The 22,713-nt window shown below is 40.9% G+C and overlaps 1 protein-coding gene across 6 annotated transcripts in view; it reads left to right on the top strand.

The window, feature by feature from the left end:
• Positions 1–22,713, top strand: part of KCNQ3 (potassium voltage-gated channel subfamily Q member 3) — a 234,211-nt gene that overhangs the window by 190,891 nt on the left and 20,607 nt on the right. For 4 of the 6 annotated variants that reach the window (XM_072925018.1, XM_030266710.4, XM_072925019.1 and 1 more), the window contains 9 exons: positions 6,813–6,903; positions 8,647–8,773; positions 10,476–10,648; positions 12,613–12,768; positions 14,121–14,231; positions 15,158–15,253; positions 16,615–16,709; positions 17,961–17,987; positions 21,591–21,647. In XM_072925018.1, the coding sequence (XP_072781119.1) occupies positions 8,767–8,773; positions 10,476–10,648; positions 12,613–12,768; positions 14,121–14,231; positions 15,158–15,253; positions 16,615–16,709; positions 17,961–17,987; positions 21,591–21,647 (722 nt within the window). In that variant the 5' untranslated portion in view covers positions 6,813–6,903; positions 8,647–8,766. Of the gene's footprint in view, positions 1–2,910; positions 4,037–6,812; positions 6,904–8,646; positions 8,774–10,475; positions 10,649–12,612; positions 12,769–14,120; positions 14,232–15,157; positions 15,254–16,614; positions 16,710–17,960; positions 17,988–21,590; positions 21,648–22,713 lie in introns of those variants that run through there. The other 2 variants (XM_072925017.1, XM_030266711.4) reach the window with 2 other exon arrangements.

The raw sequence follows: 22,713 nt of genomic DNA, 5'->3' as shown, positions 1-22,713 counted from the left end.
TTGCAAAATTTAGCAGAAACCAATGTAAGAATCTTAAGGTTTACCTTCAAATGGCTCCACACCAGTTTTTTATTGTCTTTTGCAGAATGCCCTGTCAGAACTCACTTGATTTGTGGTTGTTGCAGCTGGGACTGCTGGGTGATGTGGTTTGGCTCTGTGCTCTCCCTGCTCTGCTGCACTGATAGCTCACCGTGTTCTGTAGTCTGTGTGTCTCAACTCAATTAGAAGCTTGCTGCCAGCCAGAGATAAGCCCATGGATAGGCATTCTGGTCATGGCAGATAAAAGCCCCAAACAATAGTTCAGTCTGATGTCCTTCACTTGATATAAAAATAGAATTTAAAACCACTAATGAAGCAATTGAGGATATTTAGTTGCAAGTCAGAAGATTTTCCATCCTTATTCAAGCTGCAGGGGGTAGGAGACATCCAACTCCTTGGTAGCAAATGCTGTCATTGCCTCTCCTTTGCTTCTGCCATCTGTCCCCCACACAGGCACCCATGTGAGAAGATGCCCTGGTCTCTCCCAGTAACTTACATGTGCCAGGAATTTTGGAGCACTTTTAACACTTGTCCCAGGAGGGAAATAGGATCTTGGTATATGACTCTTTTCTTCTAAGCTGAGGAAAAACAGGCAGGGCAATGTGCTCTGGGCTGTGTTGCAGTCTCATATCAGCAAACCTGGGAAATGTGTCAGGCCATTCTTCTGACAGAAAATGCAGATTGGTGATAACTGTGCTGTCTGACACTGCTGACCCAAAATGTGCCAGCACGCCAGACCCCCTAAGAAAGATGGCAATGGTGGTCAACAGGGCTCAGGAGAAAAAGGGTTTTAGGACTGGGCCTGAAAAAAAGCAAGACAAGGGAGCTTTGGCAAGGTTTGGCTAGTAAATGGAGGAGAGGAAAGAGGAACCATCTGATATAAAAGCTGTTCTTTTGCACCCTAAATGCCCTACTGTGAAACACACATTTCCCCTCCCAGGTCTTGATTTTAAAAGCTTTCCAGACTCATGGAAACAGCAGTGAAGCCCATTCAGAGGCATTCCTGACAATGAGAGCCCAAGGTCATCAAAAACCTGGCATGAGTAAGGGTCTGGGCTTTTCTGCCTCAGCTTCCTGCTGTGCCAGGGACAATGTCTGTCGCTTCTGTCACCAATGGACAAGTGTCATTCTGGGCTACACCTCATCCCCTGCCAGGTCAGCCTGTATGCCAGTCAGACCAGGGCTCTTTTGGGGATTTTTCTTTACTTCCTAGGGTTTCCCTCAGCATCATGTGAAGGACTTTTTTTCTGTCTCTGCTGTGGCAGCAGAGCAAGAATGCAATACAGCTAACTGAGCGTGGCATTTCTACCCTGTCCTTGCTGTACAATGGCACTGAGACAGGTATTTTTACATGGATCTGTGGGTGTGCACTCAGGGAAATCCTTTCTGCAGGACTTGTTGCTTTTCCTCTTCTCTTCCAAGACCTCCACTAAGTTTCTCAGTGTTTTTTCATGCATCCCTGGCTCTTTTGTAGCCTCACAAAATGTTTGGATTTTTTCTGTCACCCTTTTCTCAGTACTGATCTCTGGCCTATTGCTGGGAAGCGCAGAGATTCAGGAATCTAAATATTAAACAGTGAATATTCCAGTGTCTGTGGAAATCAGGCATGCATTCCCTTCTCTCTGAGGAGCTGTTCTCAAATATTTGGTAATGTCATTTTTTTTAGTGTTAAAAACCCTGACTCAAGTTTCTCATTAGCAACCATAAAGCGATCAGTGCAAGATACTGCAGATGTTCTGTGAAAAATGAAGTTTGGAAGAAGAGAAAAAGATGGTGGGTAGGAATATAGAGCAACTGAAAGAAATGTGAGAAAAGATGCATTTTTAATCCTTATGGGTAAAAGCCAATATCTGAAGAAAATAAGGTTTTTCCAATATGAAATTTGGGAAACTGTGTGGGAATCATGGTTTAGAACCATATTGCTTTGGATACCCTAAACCAAAAATTTAGCAGAATACTGTCAGATTTTCCTTACATATCACAATCTTAGAGAATTCCATTAGCATTTACCAGGTGGCAGAGCATAATGAAACCAGTGCACAAGCTTTAAGGGAAGAAAATAAAATACCAAATGAAGCACAGCCGAAAAAATCTAAGATTCATAAGAACATTTGTGTACAGAAAAGTCCTAATGTCTTACAAGAAGTGGTATTGAAGATGAGAGAGCAAAAAGAAATCTGTGCACTCTTGGACTGGGGTGATTTATTACTAGTAACTTTTTAGTTAGAGGCTAGAGGCTTTCTTAGCCAAAATCTGGATTATAATTTTGTAACCAGGATCCTTGACCACATGTAGATGTGATACCTAAATTTACAGCAAGGGATTTCAGACAAACCAGAACTGCTGTGGCTGGCTGGCTAATTTCAGTAGCAAAAATACATAAACATTATAAAGCGTGGTGTTTATAATTATATCCAAACCAGGGGTAAACATAAGGGGTGGCATTCAGCTGATCTGCGCAGTAAAGCTCTCCATAGGAGCTCATCATCAGTCTGTCCTTACCTTTAAAGAGAAGAAATGTCCTCTCTAGGTGCTCCTGCCCAGCTTGAGCTACTTGCTTTAAATCAACCTGAGCTGTTCACAGAAGCACATTCCTCTCTATTGACTAAACCTCACTGAGGCTTAACATTTTGTCCCACAGCACAAAAATTTGTCAAAATGATACCAAATGCAAACGTAGTTTGGCCTGCCCATGGCAGATCTGGTCCTCAAAACAACTTCATAGGAAAGGTATTTTGGAATAGATTACAGGCAAATTTCTACAGGATCTGTTCCTACGATTTTGTAAGGAAGGGACTGTGAAAGAAATGTGATGAGCAGATATATATATATATGTAAAACTCATAAAGGTTCTCAGCTAGATCTGTGTTCTATTGGCTTCAAATGAAAACAGATATAGAAGAAAACCCCAAAGAATAGGGCATAGCAAAACAAGTAAAAACATACCAAACAAAACAGTCTGTGATGTTCATACAAGAAATATTAGATTAATGATCATGCATAGTTGTAAATTACTTCTTTTCTGAGGAAATAATTTTTTTTTAAATACTCTTTTTAACACAACAAAATAGTGCAGTTAGAAACTATGAGTATTAAATATGTAATTTCTAAAACTAAGAAAATTTATTGACCTGAATACTATGTTATTTGTGACAGTAACAAACAAGCACTGCCATTTGGTGGTCTGGAAATTATGCATACAATAATTCAGATTTTTAAGGCATAATGCTGCAAATAGGAACCATGTAATGTGCTGTGAAAAATTATGTAAAATAATGGCAAGGATGATTCTAAAAAGCTGAAGAACACATTCAGATCCTCATTTGGCATATGTGATATACCTTCTTGAAGTCTGGACTGCCACCTGCTGAAACACAGTTTAATAGGAAGCCTTGACTTAATAGGACTGAGTTTCATTTAAAACCTTGAATTTCACCCTATTTCTTTCTTCCAACCCTTAGTGCTTTATGAATCATTGTAACTGTGAGTAAATTTCAGATTTTCTTCCCTTCTGTTCCTTGATTGCCCAGGTCAGTGGCAGTCTTCCTCCTGCTCATCCTCTGTGATTTCAGCAGTTTCTTACCCTGTGATTTTCCTGTTACAATTTTAGAGCCAGACTCAACCACTCAGCCCACACTGCTGCCTCTATAAAATGAAATTAGGCACTGTAGACTCAGGTTACTTGTCCTGTTGCCAACTGTCTTTATGTTTGCATGGCCACCATATGGGCATTGGTGTGCCCACAATACAGGCTGTAGCAGCAAGGGGGAAATGAACTTTCTTATCATTGCTGAGAGAGGGGGACTGATGTGAGAAGGGTGGAATCTGAGTGACATCTTCCATAGAAAGAGGACACAGGGAGACTTGCAGGCTTCAAAACCATCAAGATCCAGGCCAGAAGAGGCTGGGCTGCATAGCATCAGTGCAGATTAAAATTGATGGCGTGCTCTGAGCTGCAGTGATAATTATTGCAGAGGCTGAGGAGGACTGCTGAGATGTGAGTTGATTAACTTGTGGGTGTTTGCAGTTGGTGTTTACCCTTCAGATATGGTGCAGCAGGAGGAAAGCAGACCCTTCCGAGATGAGTTGTGGTTATGGGATGAAAAACACGGGTTTTTCATCCCTCCATACCCCAGTGTCCTGCGGGAAGGAGCCTCTGTGGGCTCCAGGGTTTGGGCGCTGCAGTTCCCACTCAGCAATGCCACCTCTGAGGGGCTTTCATGCCCTTCTTGCCATGGGGGGTCCAGGCCACAATCTCTTCTCAGATTTGCCCTCAAGATTATTTATAACAACTTCTCCTGGGTGTTTTGTCCTGCGTGACCTGTTGTTCTCATGGGTGGGCTCTCATTTGGAGCTGGGACTTGCAGCGTGTGCCACACGGAGGGATTGAACAGCACTGAGCAGTTGTCCCTTGGTGTCAACATCTGGGATTTTTATTGACCAAACTCTTTCATCCCCCCTTTCCTTGTATCAAATACGTGGCTGCGATCACCTGAGCATCTTCTGCTTTTAATCTGTTTCGAAAAGAGGGATTTGTAACCCCTGGCTCTGCGGAGCACCGGTACCCTCTAGTGGTAAAACCGCAGGCATTTCCAGGCAAAAAAAGATGATTTCACTACTAACTTATCGTCTTCCTTTTGGACAAAAATCTGTACATCATCTTTAATTGACAGCGGTGTTTTCTAAAATGACATCGTGATTTCATGCCTTTAGTTTAAGTAGCCTATGATGTAATGGGATGATGTAATTTCCTTGGACTGCTCTCAGTGTGTTTCACCTTTCATTAAATCATTAAAATGACACTTATGAGCTGATGGGTGACCGAATTTTCACATGGTATAAAGAAGTGGCTGTAATGGAAAGTACCAAGCAGCAGCTGCTCAAGGCTCTAAATGGGGTGTTGGTACCACTCTAAAGGCTGTAGTGTGGCAGAGCATAGGTGGCTTATAGTTAATCAAAGGGATCATGTTGTCTTTGCTTAGTTTTCACCAGTGTGCTCTTGGAGGCTCAGGATAGCTGGATCATGGGTCTTGGGAAGTCAGGGAACTTTATAACTGCATGGAGGGGAAAAGAAGACATGGTGTGACAAAGCTCAAGGGAATGGCAGGAGCATCACAAAATTGCTAAGTGAACTGCCAAATGTCTTGAGTGGCAGTAATGTAGATATAGGTAGATGCCAAAAGACACATTTTGGTCTCTTTCCTACCAACTACATAACCCATGTTCTAGAGCAGGACTGGGGAGTGGTGGGAGTGGGGAAAGGTGAAACTTGCCAAAGAAATCCTAAATTATTTAGCATGAGCAAACACATTTACTTCTGTTCTAACCATGCTCAAAATGGCTGATCTGAAATTTTCCTGGCATAAGAACAGTGAATTTCAGAGAAGCCACAGCAAAGTAATCCTTCAGGATTTGTTATAAAGTGTTTCACTGTTGTCTTTTCCTTGCATGTAAGATGCTAGTGAGCTCCGCTTGGAGGAAATTCCCCCCAAAAACCAGGAGGAGCTATCTGGAGCTCACCACTGTCCTTTCACTCCAGCTGCAAATAATTTGCACATTCTCAGAACACCATTTAGCCCTAGGTTTTCTCAGACATGAAGGAAATGAAAACCCAAGGTTTTCATGCTGCTGAGCTGAGTTCCCTTGTCACTGCCTCCTCTGCAGGCTCTGGCTCTGCTCATTTCACCCAGTGAAACAAAGTGGAGTTTTTCTCAGCAAGAGATGAAATCACACTACAGGAACCAGATTGAAATTCAAAGCAGGTAGTACACATAAACACAGCTTGAGTCTTCACAAGCTTTTTTCCCTGGATAATTTCAGTACCTAATGCCTATGATATCTTTGATGTACCCTAGCTATGAAAGCAGGGGATCCAGAGCTTTTACAAAGACATCTTTCTAATTTATTCATTAAACTCAAAATATTTCCATGGCCACCTGCCCCTCTGTTCCTTTGGATCAAGTTTTGGAAACACATTAAAATGCCCATGATCTGGGTACATGAAGTACCAGAATATGAGCTTTCCCCTTTGCTTCACAGTAATCACTTCTAAAAAAGATTTTGAATAGCTTGAAGTTGGGAATAGTTTTGCAAAGCAGATCAATTAGACTGAATTGGATTTGCCAGCAGTGGGAGTTAAATTTTTAGTGTTCTGGAGCCTCACAGACAGAAAATAAAAGGGGCAATGATTTATCACACACTTTGTTTACTGGAGAACAGAAATTAACCCTCTTTTCTTACTCTTTCATACCTTTTAGTCTTTTCATCTGCATAGAAATGAGTGCAAAAAGAAAAAAAAAAAAAAAAAGAAATGCAATGCAGTTTTTAAGGGAGGGTTTGTCCCAGTGCTGCCTTGCAGTGAAGCATTTGCTGTTTCCCAGGCCTCAGGATGTGCCAGGGAGATCCATTGCCCTGTAAGTGCAGTGCCATTCTGGGCAGCACACAGCTTGGAACAGACCCCCTGAGTAACACAACCCTCTGCATATCACACAACCCCTTCCCAAAATGCACTCTCACCCATCTCACCCTTGAAGAATGTGAGTTGATTAAAGCATGTCTGTCCCAGGAACATTCTGACTCTGGGGCTTGCCATGACTGCCAGCTCGCCCTGCTCCAACCTGGTTGAAAACTTCTGATCTTCATAAGATCCCACCTCATTCTCACCAACAGGGAGCAGCCATCCCATGGAGGTCTCTACTCGTGGTTTTATAGGCAATATCTCCAGTGCAAATATAGAGAAGATTAAAAATGCTGTGCTTTTTATTTCATTTCAGGTTTCTGATTGTCTTGGGGTGTTTGATCTTAGCAGTCCTGACAACTTTCAAGGAGTATGAAACAGTTTCTGGAGATTGGCTCCTCTTGCTGGTAAGTAAACTGTGGCTGCTGCATCGCCCTGGTAAGGTCCTGGAAATTAAATCAGCCCCATCACCAGGGATGGAAATGGAAACTTGCTCCCAGCTGTGCATGCAGAGAGGTTTCTGCTCCTGCTCCTGGAGCACTGACTGTACACTTACATATTGGAGAGTTCCCCAGTGCATTGTCAACACCAACTGAGCAAAAAATAAGTGAGGTTCCTTAGCAAAAAGAAAATGAGAGGAAAGACTCTAGCCTGAGGCTTTTAAATAATGGTTTTTCAGCATTTGTCTAAACAGTCCTTCCATCAGATTATCAGGAAATTGACCATGCCAGACCTAAGAACACTTGAAAAATGTTTTTTGGAGGAATCTTTCAACAGTTTTGATTCATACTAATCCTAGTATTTCTTTCAAGGGAGGTCATCAAAGTTGGACTCATGCTTGTGTCCAATAGCAGTGTAACTGAAATTGCTGTAGGCAGTGCCTTTGAGAGAAATTGTATTCACAGCAAACACATTCCAGATTGCTTGTTCTATAAATGCTGAAGTTCATGCTCAAGATTTTATTTCAGCAAGGCATCCCATTTAGCAGAAGAATTAAAAAATAGGAAAAAACCCTCACTAAACATAAAATTGCAAATTCACCATTTTATGAAAATGACCCTAAAAATGAACTTCCTTTGCTCCCACAGCTATCACAAAATATAGGGCACAATGTCTCACTTAATCTGGCCTTGTTTAAAGTATCCCTGGAGAAACTACACACCAAAATTAGTTCCAGGATCTCAATTTCCATTTCCCCTTGTACCTCCAGAGACATATAGATTCAAGCAAGATCTAAATGCCAAAAGGAATGAAAGGTGAATTCCCCTTGCATGTTCTTTCTCAAAAAGTGCCTGTGTGAAAACACCTCCATCCCTCAGGGAATGGGAAACTTGGTTTTGGTTTCTGTTACCCTACTTAGGCCTATCTTTGACATTTGAAAAAGCCTGAGGTTATCTTTCCTTCTCCTGTGCTTGTTTTTATGTGGCTCTCAGCAGCTTTTAGAAGCTGTGGGTAATGAGCATAAGGAAAAGTCCCCTTTTTCCTCTTGCCAGCAATTCACAGAGAGGAAAAGCAGCCACGTACTCCAGGCTGCCTTTGGCACCCCACCTTCCTGAGCACCTCAGAGAAGCTCTTTGCTCCCCATGCCCTCCCCATGCTTAGAAAGGTACTGGAGCAAGGTGGAAAATCCTTTCTTTCATCCACCAGAAATTTAAGGAAACAATATATGCCTTAAATTTGTCTTATATATGTCTTTATCACTGCTTTAAACTTATGGCCATATGAGTATCCTGTATCCTGCCCTGTCTGGACAGATACGGCTGCATCAGCCGCTGGTGGGTGACCCCGGGGGTGGGTACAGAGTTCCTTGGGGACTTTGCAGTCACCCCTCACATACATCTGCTCATTTTGTGTGGAGCAGAAGGTCTTTCTGTGAAGTAATTGTCCTTCCATTAAGGCAGGGTAAGCATTTCATTTTTACCCAACAGCAGGGGCAAATCCTTCCTGCATGGTACTTAGCAGGCTGGAAAACTATGCCCCCACTTTGCCTTACCTCTGTCATCAATCTCGATTCTCCTCCACTCTTTTCCTCTCTCTTACACATATCCTAACACTTGTACCTCATCTGTTCCCTTCAGCTGTATCCTTTTGTCCAGAATTACTGCAAAACTCATTGTGAGACTAACAATGTCATTTGTGTCTTGATACAGGAAACTTTTGCCATTTTCATCTTTGGAGCAGAGTTTGCCTTAAGAATCTGGGCTGCTGGCTGCTGCTGTCGCTACAAAGGATGGAGGGGGAGACTCAAATTTGCCAGGAAGCCTTTGTGCATGCTGGGTAGGCACATGCTCTCTACTACTGTCTGCCTCATTAATGTCCTTTTTCCTTTTAAACCAGTTTGGGGGATGTCAAAGAACTGGTGATTGGTAACGCAAAGAGCACTGAAATCAGATCTGCCCTTTATGTCAGGACCTGTGTCCTGCTTGGAGTAATTATTTGAAGTAGTCAGCAATAACTTCTAATTAAGACACTTGGCTACCTAGTCAGTGAGAAAAAAAATGAATCCTTCTGCTCTTCAAATACATGTTCCTTGTCCTAAGCCCCATTGCACTTTTCTTAAGCTCATCCTCAGGAAGGCTCTCTCTGTCTTCAGTTTCAAACCACTTGAGAACCCAAGTCTATACCATCTTCCCCAGCTCCCTTTCATGCTTGTATTTTGTTTTACAATTGTATTGTTGGTCTGTATTTGCAAACAAGTATCTTTGTGATTTCACCCATGTTGTCTTTCAGGCTTGGAAGGCACTGCCTATAATTATCCATAAAATTACTCATTATTCGTGTTTGAATACCCTCCTGCAACTACTCATTATATCCACAAACCAGCCAGCCAACATTTAGGAGCTCACTCAGACCTGAACACCGGTCAGCCCCATTCACTCACTGATTTTAGGATACCCTCGCTAGTTTTGATTCTCTTCAGGCCAAGCATTGTGGTTTTTTCTTTATTTGTACAGCACATAACACTCTGGGAGCCACGGTGCTGCCTGAATACAAACCTCTCTTTCCTCTCCCTCATTTTCTTTATCTCACGGAGCTAAGTGATAAATACAATTGTGACAAATTTTCATTGTGCATCTGTGCTATCCTCAATTTAGTAATGCTCCTTTGGGTGCTACTGCTGTACAGATACTTCTAGTAGGTTTGTGAAGGCAGCAGATGTGAGCAAGTGGATTTATACTGTCTCATTCCTTCTCAGTAACAGTGCCATCTCACTTCTGAGTATGAATATTCATTGATATCTGAGTAAAAACCAGAAGATATCCTGGATTTATTAAAATCATCTCTCATTTGTCACTGGTACAAATTTGTTTTGAGAGTGATTGGAAGTTAATAAATCTGAAATAAACTCTTTCTGGGTGGAAAGAGAATATAAAGGCAATTCAAAGACTGAGTTCCCAGAGAATATTTGAAGTTGTTTGGTACCAGATTCTTCTTGTATGTGAATAAAGGATCAAAAAGAAGGGGGAAACAAGGAAGAGAAAGGAAAAAAATGAATTTATTCACATTTCAAACCTCTTCAGTTATCAGCAAATTGCTCCTGTGAGCACTTACAAAAAAATAGTAGTACTGACTTCAAGATTTTAGTAAGAAAACTCAGCCAAAAGAATAAAATGGTAAGTGTACCATCAATCCTGAATTTCCCATCTGCTGACCTGTTCACTGTGGTATTCCAGTGGTGTAGATGAGGTTAAGGCTGATTTTCTGTCAGCATTTGGACACTGTTTCCATGCATCCCTAAGCGAGCTCGGTGTCTCAGGTCCAGTGCATTGATCTGTAAATAGATCCCATGGCTTTCCAGGAGTTTCTGTGCCTGATACTGATGTGTGGCAGCTGCAGACATCTGATTAATTGGCAAGAGAAGGCATTTTCAGGCAGCTTAGAAACTCGCCTAGGGAAATCTGCAGCACAACCAGATGGGATTAAGAAGCAGGTGATGGGGCCACTTTTGTTGGCAGGCTTTGTTCTTTTTGCCTTGCAGATATCTTTGTGCTGATTGCTTCGGTGCCAGTGGTTGCTGTTGGGAACCAGGGCAATGTTCTGGCCACGTCTCTCAGAAGCCTCCGCTTCCTTCAGATCCTGCGGATGCTGCGCATGGACAGGCGGGGCGGCACCTGGAAACTTTTAGGATCAGCTATTTGTGCACACAGCAAAGTAAGTGAGGAGCTTGCAGGGCTCAGATGGGCCTTGGGGAGAAAGGTTAAAAGGAAAGAGAGGGGATGCACAGGTACAACAGTGCCTTGGGGTTATGTTTAGCAGTTCAAAATACAGTTTTGTTCTTTCAGCTTTATTCCCTTTTCCATTTTCTGAACCATTTCTGCCCCTTGTTTTACCTTTCTGTGCTCACTAGTGGTGCTGGGAAGTGAGACCGTGTTCATTCCCACGTGTTACAATGTGAATTTTGCCTTTACTGTGAATGGAAGCAGGGACATCCCCTTTATAGTGAAAGATGCTGAAATCCTTGACAAAAATGCCTGGGAAGTTGCATCATTTGTAGTGGTTTCTCAGACTTGTCTGATCAATAGATAGAGCAGGCCTCTGAAGGGATGGAAAGAGGTTGATTACCCTGAGAAATGTGCACAGAAATGTGGTTTCCAAGGGAGATGCTGGTAAAATTTTTCTTTGGAAGCTTAGGTCAGACAATACAGAGATGGACATAGTGGGAATCCAGATAGGCAAAAATTTCTAAAGTCATCTTTGCTTGGTCTAACTTGATGCTGTAGTCAGACACACCCTGTCTTGCACCAGACAGATACTTGAGTCCTTGCATTTTCACAAAACATTATTACAAGTTAAAAACTATCTGTCCAAAAATTTTCTAGATGATATTTCTCATCTGCACAGGATGTAGAAAAATTGCATATACGCCACAACTTACTGTTTTTTTTTTTCCCATGAATGACATTCCTGACATTTTAGGGGGGTTGGAAAGTTAAAATGCCAGCTGGCATAGCATATTTAGATTTTGCTTCTGTGTAGGGACTAATGGGGATGCCCACCATGCTTCATTTGTTATGAACTTCTGCTTCTTCCTCGTATAAACTTGCTACAAGACAGGTGGCAGATAAACACTTATGTCAAAACTGTTTCTCAGGAAACAGATAATGGAAAAAGTCTCTGTAACAAAAACATTGTTTAAAAACTGTTAAAGGATTCATTGTGTGGGATTGCTTTAAAATATTACTTGTTTGGTTCCCCAGCATGCACTTTTAGACCTCAGCTGGCTGAAGGTTAGAGGGGGTTGTGAGAACTTTGCTTTACTGGAGACAATTTTGCTAACAATTTCCTTCTGTGACTGCACACCAGAAATTAGCTAAGAAAGTTTTTCAGTTGTCTCAAGATTCAATTACAAAGTTATCAGCTACAACTTTTTTCCTTTTTTTTGTCTCCATACAGTTAATTGAATTGGATGAGTGACTAATATGAACGATAAAAATGAATTGGAATGTTGATTTTTTGACCTCTGAAGATCTAAAAAAAAAGTTTCTTCCTTGTTTCAGATATTGCTGGGATTTTGGGCTTTTAATTTGGGTCGCTGCGTGCCCCACCTCAGTGGGGCACTCCACTTTACTCATTCTCTCTAAAACAGCAGAAGTTTGGGATTTGTTTGCACACAGAATACTTTCAAGTTCTGTTCTTATTTCATGAATTCATTTTGAAAACATCATTCATCATGGGATCAGCTTTGATTCGGCTGAAGAGATGGAAGTGCATCCTGCAGCTTTGGCTCTCTGGGGGTAGGGAGAGGGCAGAGCTGTTGATCTGCTTGCCAAGACTGACCAAGCCCAGTGGCAGAAGGAAAGGAAAGAGCCAAGGTCAGGGTCAGAGCCCTGCAGCCCCCTGTGCCACGGGAGCAGCTAAGCCCAGCTTAATGCAGAGCCACAGCTGCAGATTCCTCCAGGCTGATCCTAAGGAAGATTCTGTGTAAGAGACAATTCTTGTAAATCTCTGCATTATTTCCCACTAAGTGCTGAGCTGGGCTGGTCATGGGTCTGACCAAAGCCAGCAGTGGCAGCTCTGCTGTTACTCTCTGTGCTTCTCTCTCCTGATGTTTACTCTGCCACTGTGGATATTTAGGCTCTTTTCAGCCCCTTCATGTTTATCTTTTTCTTTTGCAGGAACTCATCACTGCTTGGTACATTGGGTTCCTGACACTCATCTTATCCTCATTTCTTGTTTATCTGGTTGAAAAAGATGTTCCTGAAAAAGATGCTAATGGGGTGGAGATGAAAGAGGAGTTTGAAACCTATGCAGATGCACTGTGGTGGGGGCTGGTAAGTGACTCCAAAAATACCTCATACCCTTCTTGAAAACTTCATATCCAAGAAGAGATAAAGTTTTAGGAATTACAGTGCAAGTGCTACTATATTTGGATGAAAGGCACATTACACTAAAACATTACCAACCAATTGGTTGGTGTCCCTACAACCAATTAACAGAACCTACAGCCCTGTTGATTTTCAGGTTGATTTTCGGAAAAAGGCCCTTAGGTGACTAAACCTCCTTCAGAAATCAATCTGTGTTCCTGGTGGCTGGGAAACCTCTTTTAGAGGAGCATCTCTTTAGGTGTCACTGCACCAGGGGAGACTCAGCTCTCATGCCAGCAGTGTCCTGCAATGAGAGCTGCATTCCTCAGGAAATGGCAGAGCCAGAGCTGCCCAGTGGATGGGTGGGCTGGGCTGTCAAAGAGCACCAAACATTTGGGCAGTTGAGGAAGACACACATGGCAGGTTTGGTTCTTATGGAGCCAGTGACTGAAAATGTCTCTGGGTTCAGATGGAGGAAGTAAAAAATATTTCTGGAAAGGTTTACATAACAATTCTCATGCCTTACATTCATTCCCCAAAGATCAGGGAATGCCATTGGTAGAAGGATGCTGAACAAGAGGGATTTTTGATACATCCGTTCTTGTCTCTTCTGATTAAGAGAGGAGTGTTGGTTTGCACCACTACTCATTCAATCACAGATATTCCTGCCATTCCAGAATTGCTTTGTTACTGATAATTAAGGAAGTCTATGTCATGCTGTGACTTAAATTCAGCAGCATATTTTTTATTCAATGTAGTTCACTCATAAATATAAGATACTCCCCTTCCCCCATTATTAGTCAAAAGATACTAATTGTTGCCTAGAACACCTGGGTGTTTCCATGTCCTTTTATATCCAGGACATTCAGGTAGAGTCTCAGTGATGAGAAAATGTACACAGTTGGAAATTAACAATTGTGCCAGAAAGGAGAATGTTTCCACAAAGACATCTTTGCTTTAAAAATACCAGGACTTCAGGTAGAGGTAGTTCTGACTAGGTTGTTAAAGGTCTGCAAGCTGTTAACTGGCAAATCTCCTTCCTGACTGTGTACTGATGGTGGGCAGGAGATTTATGTGGAGTTCACTTGCAGAAAACGCATCTGAAAGAGGCAGCTGCTTTGAGACTGCTTTGGCCATTCTCCATGTAGTGCCTTGGGATTATGATGTCACCAAAAATTTGGTTGACCCATCCTGAAGATCCTATTTCATGTGCATGAGCACCCTCAGGGCTAAGTGAGTTTCACAGCTTTCATGGTGACATTTACACAGAGCTGTTGGCTTTGTTTTTCTTACATCAAACCTGGTTCTTGTGCCCACAGATCACCCTCGCTACGATTGGATACGGCGACAAAACCCCTAAAACATGGGAGGGACGGCTGATTGCAGCCACGTTCTCTCTCATTGGAGTGTCCTTCTTTGCTCTTCCTGCAGTAAGTACCTTCCCTGCTCTGTTAGACACAGCCCAGGGCTGTGCACTTGCAAAAAGAAGGTAAATTTAATAAAATCACCAGTGGAACCAAATCCCTTTGAAAGAAGTACTCCAGAGATTTGAGTGGGTCTCTATCAGTAAATGGAACTTGATTCTTCCCAGCTTTGCACAGAGCCTATTGGGAATGATATGTCACCCCAATACTCCTTGAATCACTGTGTGGGCATTGTCTGACAGTACCAGTTGGCACAGGACAAAATTAAACCAGCAAGTGAACAATCTGGGAAACCATAAGGCAGTTCATGAGACTGTACACTGGCACGTGGTATTACTGGCATTAGCATAACCCCCACAAAACATTTTTCAAATTATTTGGGATCCACTGTTGTAATAATTAGAATTTGACCCATCTTATCCAGCCCTTTATTCCCTTTGTCTGCAATGTCCTCAGATAAGAATGAGACAAAATCTGACTGAGCTGGGCTGAATAGCAACAGAAACTGCCTCAGTCCCAGATTTTAGGGGATTTTCCTCTAGATCCAGACTTGGCAAGAATTTCACAGAGGATGACAAGTCCTGCACTGTCAGATCCAAAGCATGGTCTAGCACAGCCCTTGTATCATGCAAGCCAAGTTTCAGTGGAAATGGAAAGTAACACAGACCCTTGACACTACCAGCTTGGAAAGGCAGTAGATATTCAAGAAGCCTATTGAGGACCTTAAAATTATTGGGTGTGGCCTGTAGTCCTTGAGAGGATCATGGCAACCTCCCGTCCCATGAGTGGAGCAGCAGGAAAGGCATGGGAACTGCACAAAGGCTCCATGTAGCCATCTCCATCTCCACCCACAGACCTGCATCCTCTCATCATTAATCCCTTTTGTTCTGAGTAACAAATGTCTAAAATATTGCATCACTCTCTGCTTTCAGGGCATTTTGGGGTCAGGGCTGGCTCTGAAGGTCCAGGAGCAGCATCGCCAAAAACATTTTGAGAAAAGAAGAAAACCGGCAGCTGAGCTCATTCAGGTTTGCAGCCGCTTTCCTCTTCCTTGAAAAAGTGTTGTGCATGAAGACTGCTGCATCATGTTAGCAAGGGCCACCACTCCTCCCCTGCCCAAATTCCCACTTCCCATTGCAGGAGGTGAGAACTTTTGTTTGTCAGTTTTTCACATTGAGATGGATAATCCAGAGGCCTTTGCAGTTTTGAGGAATTTTTCAACTCCCAGAATATCTTTCAGAAGAGCAGTGTCTTTCCAAGAAAGGATCTCATCTGCTAGCTTCTGTAAACCAACTGGCTTCTGCATCACTGCCACAAAATCACAGGAAGCAAGCTGTAGAAAACACATTCTTTACAAAATACAGACTTTTTTCTTCAGTTCCCTTGAGAAAATGCTTTTCTGTGCAAACAGTTATGTTGTTATTGATGTGAAAACAGCCATAGAAGTAACACAATAGACAGTGACAATTTCAATCAAGGCAAATAACATAAATAGTATATGTGGGTTTTAAAAATGAAAAAACACCCTGTATCCTCTCTTATGTCACTGGGTGATCCAAAAATTCAATGGGAAGAGAGCGCTTACCACACTTGGACATCAGTTATGGCCTTTGTTATGAATTAAGGATATTAAGCTTAAAATCATTAGTCTGTGTGCTGGCAAATTTGAATTATTTATTCTTACTAGGTATGGAGCACATCCTGATAGCAGTTAAGTAAATGACAGCGTTTTCACAGAGGGACAGAGAAAGTTATAACAAAGGGAAGCATTGGTGCTGAGGATCAAATCAGTCCTCAGGAGAAACAGGCTGAATGGCATTAAAATTCATGGCTGTTCTCATTAAAAACACACTTTAGCAAACAGAGGGGGCTGCAGGCATGAGTTGTGAATGGGATTTGATGGAATTTAGTTTTAAACTAAAGTATCTCCACTGATCAGGTAGCTTATTTAGCTAGTGGGTTTTAGGTTGGGAAATTTTTTTGGAGAATTTTAATTTGAACTAAATGCTGAAGTAGAAAATTGCTCAGCAAAATTTCTTCTGATGATACATTAGGAGACAAACTATCTTAAGTACGTCCAGAATTACTGAACAAGTCCAGCAGTGCTTGAAGTTCTTTTAGACATACCAAGCAGGACAATAAAAACATTTCAGTCTAATGTAATGTCATGTTCTGTTAATGGGTCTCTCCATTTCCTGTCTCCTTTAACAGCCCTCCAAGATCAAAATTCAGTGTCAAAAGCTTTTCCATATAGTGGCACTCATTTGGTATGGCTGATTAGTAATTAATTTCCAGATAGTGACTCAGGTGCATTGTTATGTTCTTTGAAAGAGTCAGCTGGGAAATAACTTCATCTAACACTAATTATTTCCTCTCCCTTATAATTTAGGCTGCCTGGAGATACTATGCTACTAACCCCAACAGGATTGATTTAGTTGCTACCTGGAGGTTTTATGAATCAATTGTATCATTCCCATTTTTCAGGTAAGTGCATTGTCCACTTCTCCATTATCATTTTATGTGAAGTATCAGTCAGGACAGGGAACACAGTCTTTATATATATATATATATATATATAAATGAGGCGTTTGTAGATAATAGACAGTTTCCAGAAAACTCTTCCGAAGAAGAGGAATCTTTTCTGAGGTAGTGATTTAGTTTCAGTCACCACTTTTGAGTTCAGTGAAAGTATGACATACATAAAGATATTCAGAAAAAATGTATGCTTATATCTGTATGGCTAATAGATTGATCCTCACTCTCCTTGCCTGTCAAACAGGCATCTTTCTCACATTTAGATCTTAATATTTTAAAATGTTGTTTTAAAAACACCTATATAGCCCTATGAAAAGCAAAGACTTTTAGCTACAGATTATCAGCTGATAATAATGGGCATTACATGTCCAAGTTAGTGCTTTAAATGTTCCTCCTGGTCTTGTTGTGCCTCATTCTGAAAGAAAAGTGCCCTTAATCTACTGTTCAACTCAGAGGTCTCCATGTGTACTTGTGCTCACTGCACTGATAGTGAAGCTCCAGCTGTCACTTAAGACTGACTTGAAATATTTCAGACTCCTGCTTTCACAAAGGGCAAATTACAAATACTCACCCTTTCTTTGTTTTAGTCACAATACATTTTTAGAATCAATTTCATGGGCTTCAAAACGGAAACGTCTACAAAAAAAATCTCTTAACACCAGAATTGTTTAATTAAGGCTCGGTACATTTCTTATTTTTCTTTATCTCTTTTCACTCTCTGTCTCTTCACACATTTTCCATTATTGAGTAATTTCTTCAGGATTTCTTGACTTCAGGGATTTTTAGAGAATAACTCTCAGATTCATAAGGAATCTGGACTCATTACTGTGGCTTCAAACTTGCTCATTTTGTGTAGGTTTTTTCTGTGATTCAAATGCAACCTGAAGTTTAGTAAGTGTTTTGCAAATAAGATCCCGGGAGAGAGGGCAGGAGAGATCACTTCTCACCAAAGATTGGATTGCCAATCTAAGCAGCACAGGCTGGTTTCAGGAATCTATATCACTTCTTTTTTTTTTTGCTTTATAGCTAGTTCAAAATGTATCTTTTGTTCTGTTTTTTTCTGTCAGTTATGGTCACAGAACAAAATAGGTACAAGGTATTAGCAGTAGATTAGAAATTTATATTTTAAAAATATGCTGAATTTATTATGTGATTCTTCTCTCCTTGCCTTCTTGCAATGCGTGCTCTCTTCTATAAAAGGAAAGAGCAATTGGATGGTACTGCCAGGTATGTAGCTGTCATTATTGTATGTGTATGTTTTAATACAGCTGTTGGAGGATGCAAGCTAAATAGTTCTTTGTGGATTCATGAGCTGTTAACTAAATCATGCTACTAACACCACAGGTAATCATTAAAAATTATTAACAAGTGTGTTTCCTAACTGCTTGCTTTTTTCCCTAGTTTAACAACACAACTAAAATGCTAATTGTACAAAGGCAGTGTTGCTTGCTGATTGTCTGCAAACAGCTTTATTGTCTGTTATCACTAATCATGGTCTAGATTTCTCCTGATCCATGCTGCAGAGCCAGGGTTTAGCATCCGAGCTGTTCTGGGGGGAATTTAAGACTCTGGTTGCTGTTGTTGCTCCACAGTCTCACGGAGCAATGTTGTGGTGTGAGTCAGTGACAGTTCACCATGTGCAAAGATTTGTTGACTATAAATACAGAGATGGGTGTCTAAGATGGAACAGCAGGATAGTAAATCTCTCTGGCAGTACTGTAAATGCTACCTTAGGTTTAAGGGCCTGATGCCACCTGCGCTGAAAAAAAAAAGAGGAAAGCTCCCCATCCCACTGGGGTATTCAGAAGCAAAGAGAATGAAGGAATCATCAACCCCAGCACTCATCAGTCTCTGAAGACAAGAGCAGAGCAGCCACTGTCAGTCAACCTGCAGTCTCAAATGGAAATTATATATTTATAACCCTCTTCAGATAAGTAGAAGAGTCAAATGCACACACAGTAATTGTAAAGCAAAACTTAATGTTAAACTGCTATTAATGGGTCACTCACAATGAAATTCAATAGCAATTAAAGGATAAATAGTTCCACAGTACTGAAACTACTTCAGTTTGCATCGCCATTAGCAGCACAGAGAAAAGGAAAAAGAATTGTAGCTACATTTGAAAACTGTGATCCAGAGGTCAGGTCTGGAGTTCCAGTCCCTGGCCTGATGAGAAGTTATATTTTTCTTCTTGTTTTTTAAATATTTCATTCAACACATGACAACTTCAATAAAGGAAGTTGAAAAAAAAAAAAAAAAGATTTAACACTTGCTGTTCTCCTAGGAATTTTTGGGGTTCAAGCCACATTTAGCAGAGAAGAAAAACCTATCTCAAGTTTTCTTAAAATTCAGGCCAGTGCTCTACTGACAAATTATTGGGAGAGGATGTCTTCCTTCTCTTACCACCGAAATCATGAGCTCACCTCACAGATGACTGGGTGGGAGGTGCCCAGTTTGTGAACCCCCATGGACCTTAAGTAATGGCACTCCCCAGGCTAAGCAGTCATGAGCAAGCTCAGTTGCATTAATGATGATGATTGGAGATTTTAGCCATTTCCAGTGTTGGTAACAGCTGAATTTTGGCCTTTAATATGTAGGGAAGATCTTAAGAGCTGAAATCCTTTTGGATATGTAATTCCATAACTTGAGTCAAAATGTTCTGGCTGAGATGCAGCACCAGATTAAAATTAGGTAAGAGAATTCCTGCTGAGTTCACTGCTGGTCACAGCCCCACTAGAGAAGCTCCTGCACCTGCAGCAGTTCTGAGTTACTGTAGCTTTCAGGCAGTAGAAATCATTTTATGTCAACACACTGAATTAAAAATGGAAAAGTATGACTCACAGCTCAAAATCTTTACAACTATAATCCCAAAGCCCTTAATTCTAACTAGGTATAACTTGATTTTATTTTATTATATATATAATAACCCTCAGCAAAATCATCAGTACACCTGCATGGGAGCCTTCCTGCTAGCAGAAATGTGTTTATGGAATGAGGCATTCAATTAAAGGGATTGGAAACCCTCCAGGTAAACACACATATGATGGTACTTGTGGGTACATCCACTGACTTCAGTAGAAATGTGATTCAGCCATAAAATCTGGTTGTTTTGACAGTACCACATCCCATCTCTCGTAAAACTCTTATTTACAAACCAGATAATTAAAAAAAAAAAATCTTCCTCCTGCAGTGATTTAGTAGAGAAATTATTAGTTGTACTTCACTGAAGTTTGTGCTTTGACTGTATTGAAATAAATGAGCAATAAGGGAATGTGGTTCTAATGGGGAGAAGCCCATAGTGTCCTCAGTCTCCAGGTTCCTCCATCAGTTAAGTAATTAATGAGAAAGTAAGTAGTAGTGCTGCTGTCATAATCAATTGCATTATCTGATCCATGGTTGACAAAGGAGAGAGAATAATTGGTCCAAAATTTTCACAGAAGCTTTTAACAAACTAAAAACGAGGCCTGCTGTGTCAAAATTTGAGAATGGGAGGCGCTTTAAGTGGCAGAGATTCTAGTGAGTGGTGTGAAAGTTCTTTAGGAACTCGACAGTTCTAGAGCTGAACTCTGTGACAGATCCTTCTAAGATCTCTCCTGGATCAGGAGAGAAGCAGGAGCTGGCATGATGACAAAGTCACAGATAAATACAGGGCCTTGTTCTTAGACCATTTGGGAAGAACCCAGGGGTCACAAATGAGTGAAAAAGTAAATTTCAGAAATTGGATCCCAAGGCAAGGCTGCAGGGAAGGACTTTTCACAGTGAAAAATCAAATAAATTTTGGCAGCAATCAAAGACTTTATTGAATCTCCCTTTAAAAAAAAACTGTGAAAGTATGAGATATGATGAAGAGGATATTGGACTGGAGCTCGACTCTGTCCTGTAAACAGTGAAGGGAAGGGAACAGCATCTTCCCTATGTGTAGCTCCCCAGCCCAGGAAGATCTGGGCTGTGCTCTCTGTGGCTCACTTATGGGGAGTTTACTGACCTCATGCCAGAGGTGCCACTAAGCTTTTTTTTTCCTTAATCAATGCCTAAACCTCGCAGCTCCATGAAATCTCAGATAGTAACTGCTTTTCTTTCAGTATTGCAAAGCTTTTTCATCTGTTCAGCTCTCCAGAAGGGAGATTTATGAGGAAGAGATGCTAATGCTCATTTCTGCAGGCATGCAGCAAATAATTCAGCAAACATTTGGGAGCCTGACCTACATTTAGGATGGGTGTTTGCTTGCCAGGCGTATTTTTATTCTGAGCAACTTTTTATGTCTATGTTTCAGGAATTGATATTTGGGCCTGATTTTTTAGTGCTGTCATTAGCAACTGTTCCACTGACTTTGACCAGAGTTTAAACTTGCATGTACAGGCACTTTAGTGAAGAATTTTGAACTTTCTTCTAGGGTCTTGCTCCTGATCCTCATTGTCCAGCTTTAGAACTAGACATCAGGAGAGCATGCAGAAAAGTAATTTATCCCTGTTTCCTTATCGCTACAAGATAAATAATATTTTTCTGCCTTTGGAAAGTTGATTTGATTTTTTAAAGTGGTATCATGAGTACCTGTCTTTCATATTACATGAGTATGAAAGAATTAAATGTGGTGCATTTTTGTATTGCCAATGTTGACAACAAAATGAAGATAAAACCCTACTTTGCAAGGTATAAAATTTTGCTGTAAGCTATTCACGCTAATACATCTGCCCAAAACAGGAAGGAAAAAAGGCCACTCTGATCTGCACACTACATTAACTACAAATGAAAGGCTCCCATTCTTTTTCATAGAGCTTTTCATGGGTAACCATTAATGTCTCATCTTAATAACTTTTCTTCACTTTACAGTAATGTCATGATTAGTAGGGAGTCATTCTTTGGATCAAGCCTCACAAGAAAACTTAGGTATATATGTTCAAGTAACAGTTGAGCCTTATTCTTTTCATATTTCTTGCATGCCATTCTCTGCCTGCACTTTCTGTTTTTACTACAGAAACCACCATCAAAAATAATGGACAATAAGACTGAAAAGTTATTAAGCATAAAGAGAAAGTTGCATGACCTTGCAAATAGTAAATTGTTCTACTGTTCATTATCCTAGCTCTCCCAATAATCTGCTTAGGAACAGGTGCTTTTCTTTGTTTCCATTGTATGGAAATTAAACTAGCCTAGTCTGCCACGAATTTTGAAATTTACTGTGAGAAAAATATATTATAAAAGCTAAACACCGTTCCTTATGTGGTCCTAACCCTGCCAACACAATTCATGCAAGTTACTTTGAATTTGAGTTCAGTGGAACAACATCTTTGCATGTGTACTTGCAGGTTCTGGTTCAGCAAATGGAAAACAAGTGGATGCTTTTGACCATCTGAATAAAGTTAGTGACATGCTTAAATATCTTGCTGAACTGTGACCTCAGACATGGGGCAAGAACTTTACCTTCCTGCAAAGAGACATAGAGCTTGTGGCACTTCAGGAATATGAAAGACACATCATTAGAAATAATATTTTGACTGAATTGTAAAGTATTTTACTCTATCCCATACCTTGCTGTCATTCAACTTTATCTGGTTGTTCTCATTCCAACTTCATTCCACAAACACGAAACCATCAACGTACAACTCAGCTTTTCTAGCTGGAGCTCTTCAGCTTTTGGAGAGCAGCAAGTAAAGCGCTCCATTTTTTCATTTGATGATTGGCCCATGCAAAATAGTCAAGAGACTTTGATTTAGCAGTTTTATTTGCTTTCTAGTGCTTGATACGTTATATGTTCACTTCAAAACAAAAAGTGGGTCAGCTTCCATATAATTTCTACCTACAATGTCTGCATCCATTGGTGAAAAATATCCATCCTGGTTTCATAATGAATTGGATTTGGATTATTCCTCCCATAGATTTATGTGACATTGTTTCTTTTCATCCATCTCCAATCCGTTTAGAAAGTGTAGATGAGAGAAGGGGCTAAGCAAAG

The sequence above is a fragment of the Taeniopygia guttata genome, chromosome 2 (assembly GCF_048771995.1).
Source record: "Taeniopygia guttata chromosome 2, bTaeGut7.mat, whole genome shotgun sequence".
Taxonomy (NCBI): Eukaryota; Metazoa; Chordata; class Aves; order Passeriformes; family Estrildidae; genus Taeniopygia; species Taeniopygia guttata.
This window is presented reverse-complemented; position numbering and strand designations above follow the sequence as displayed.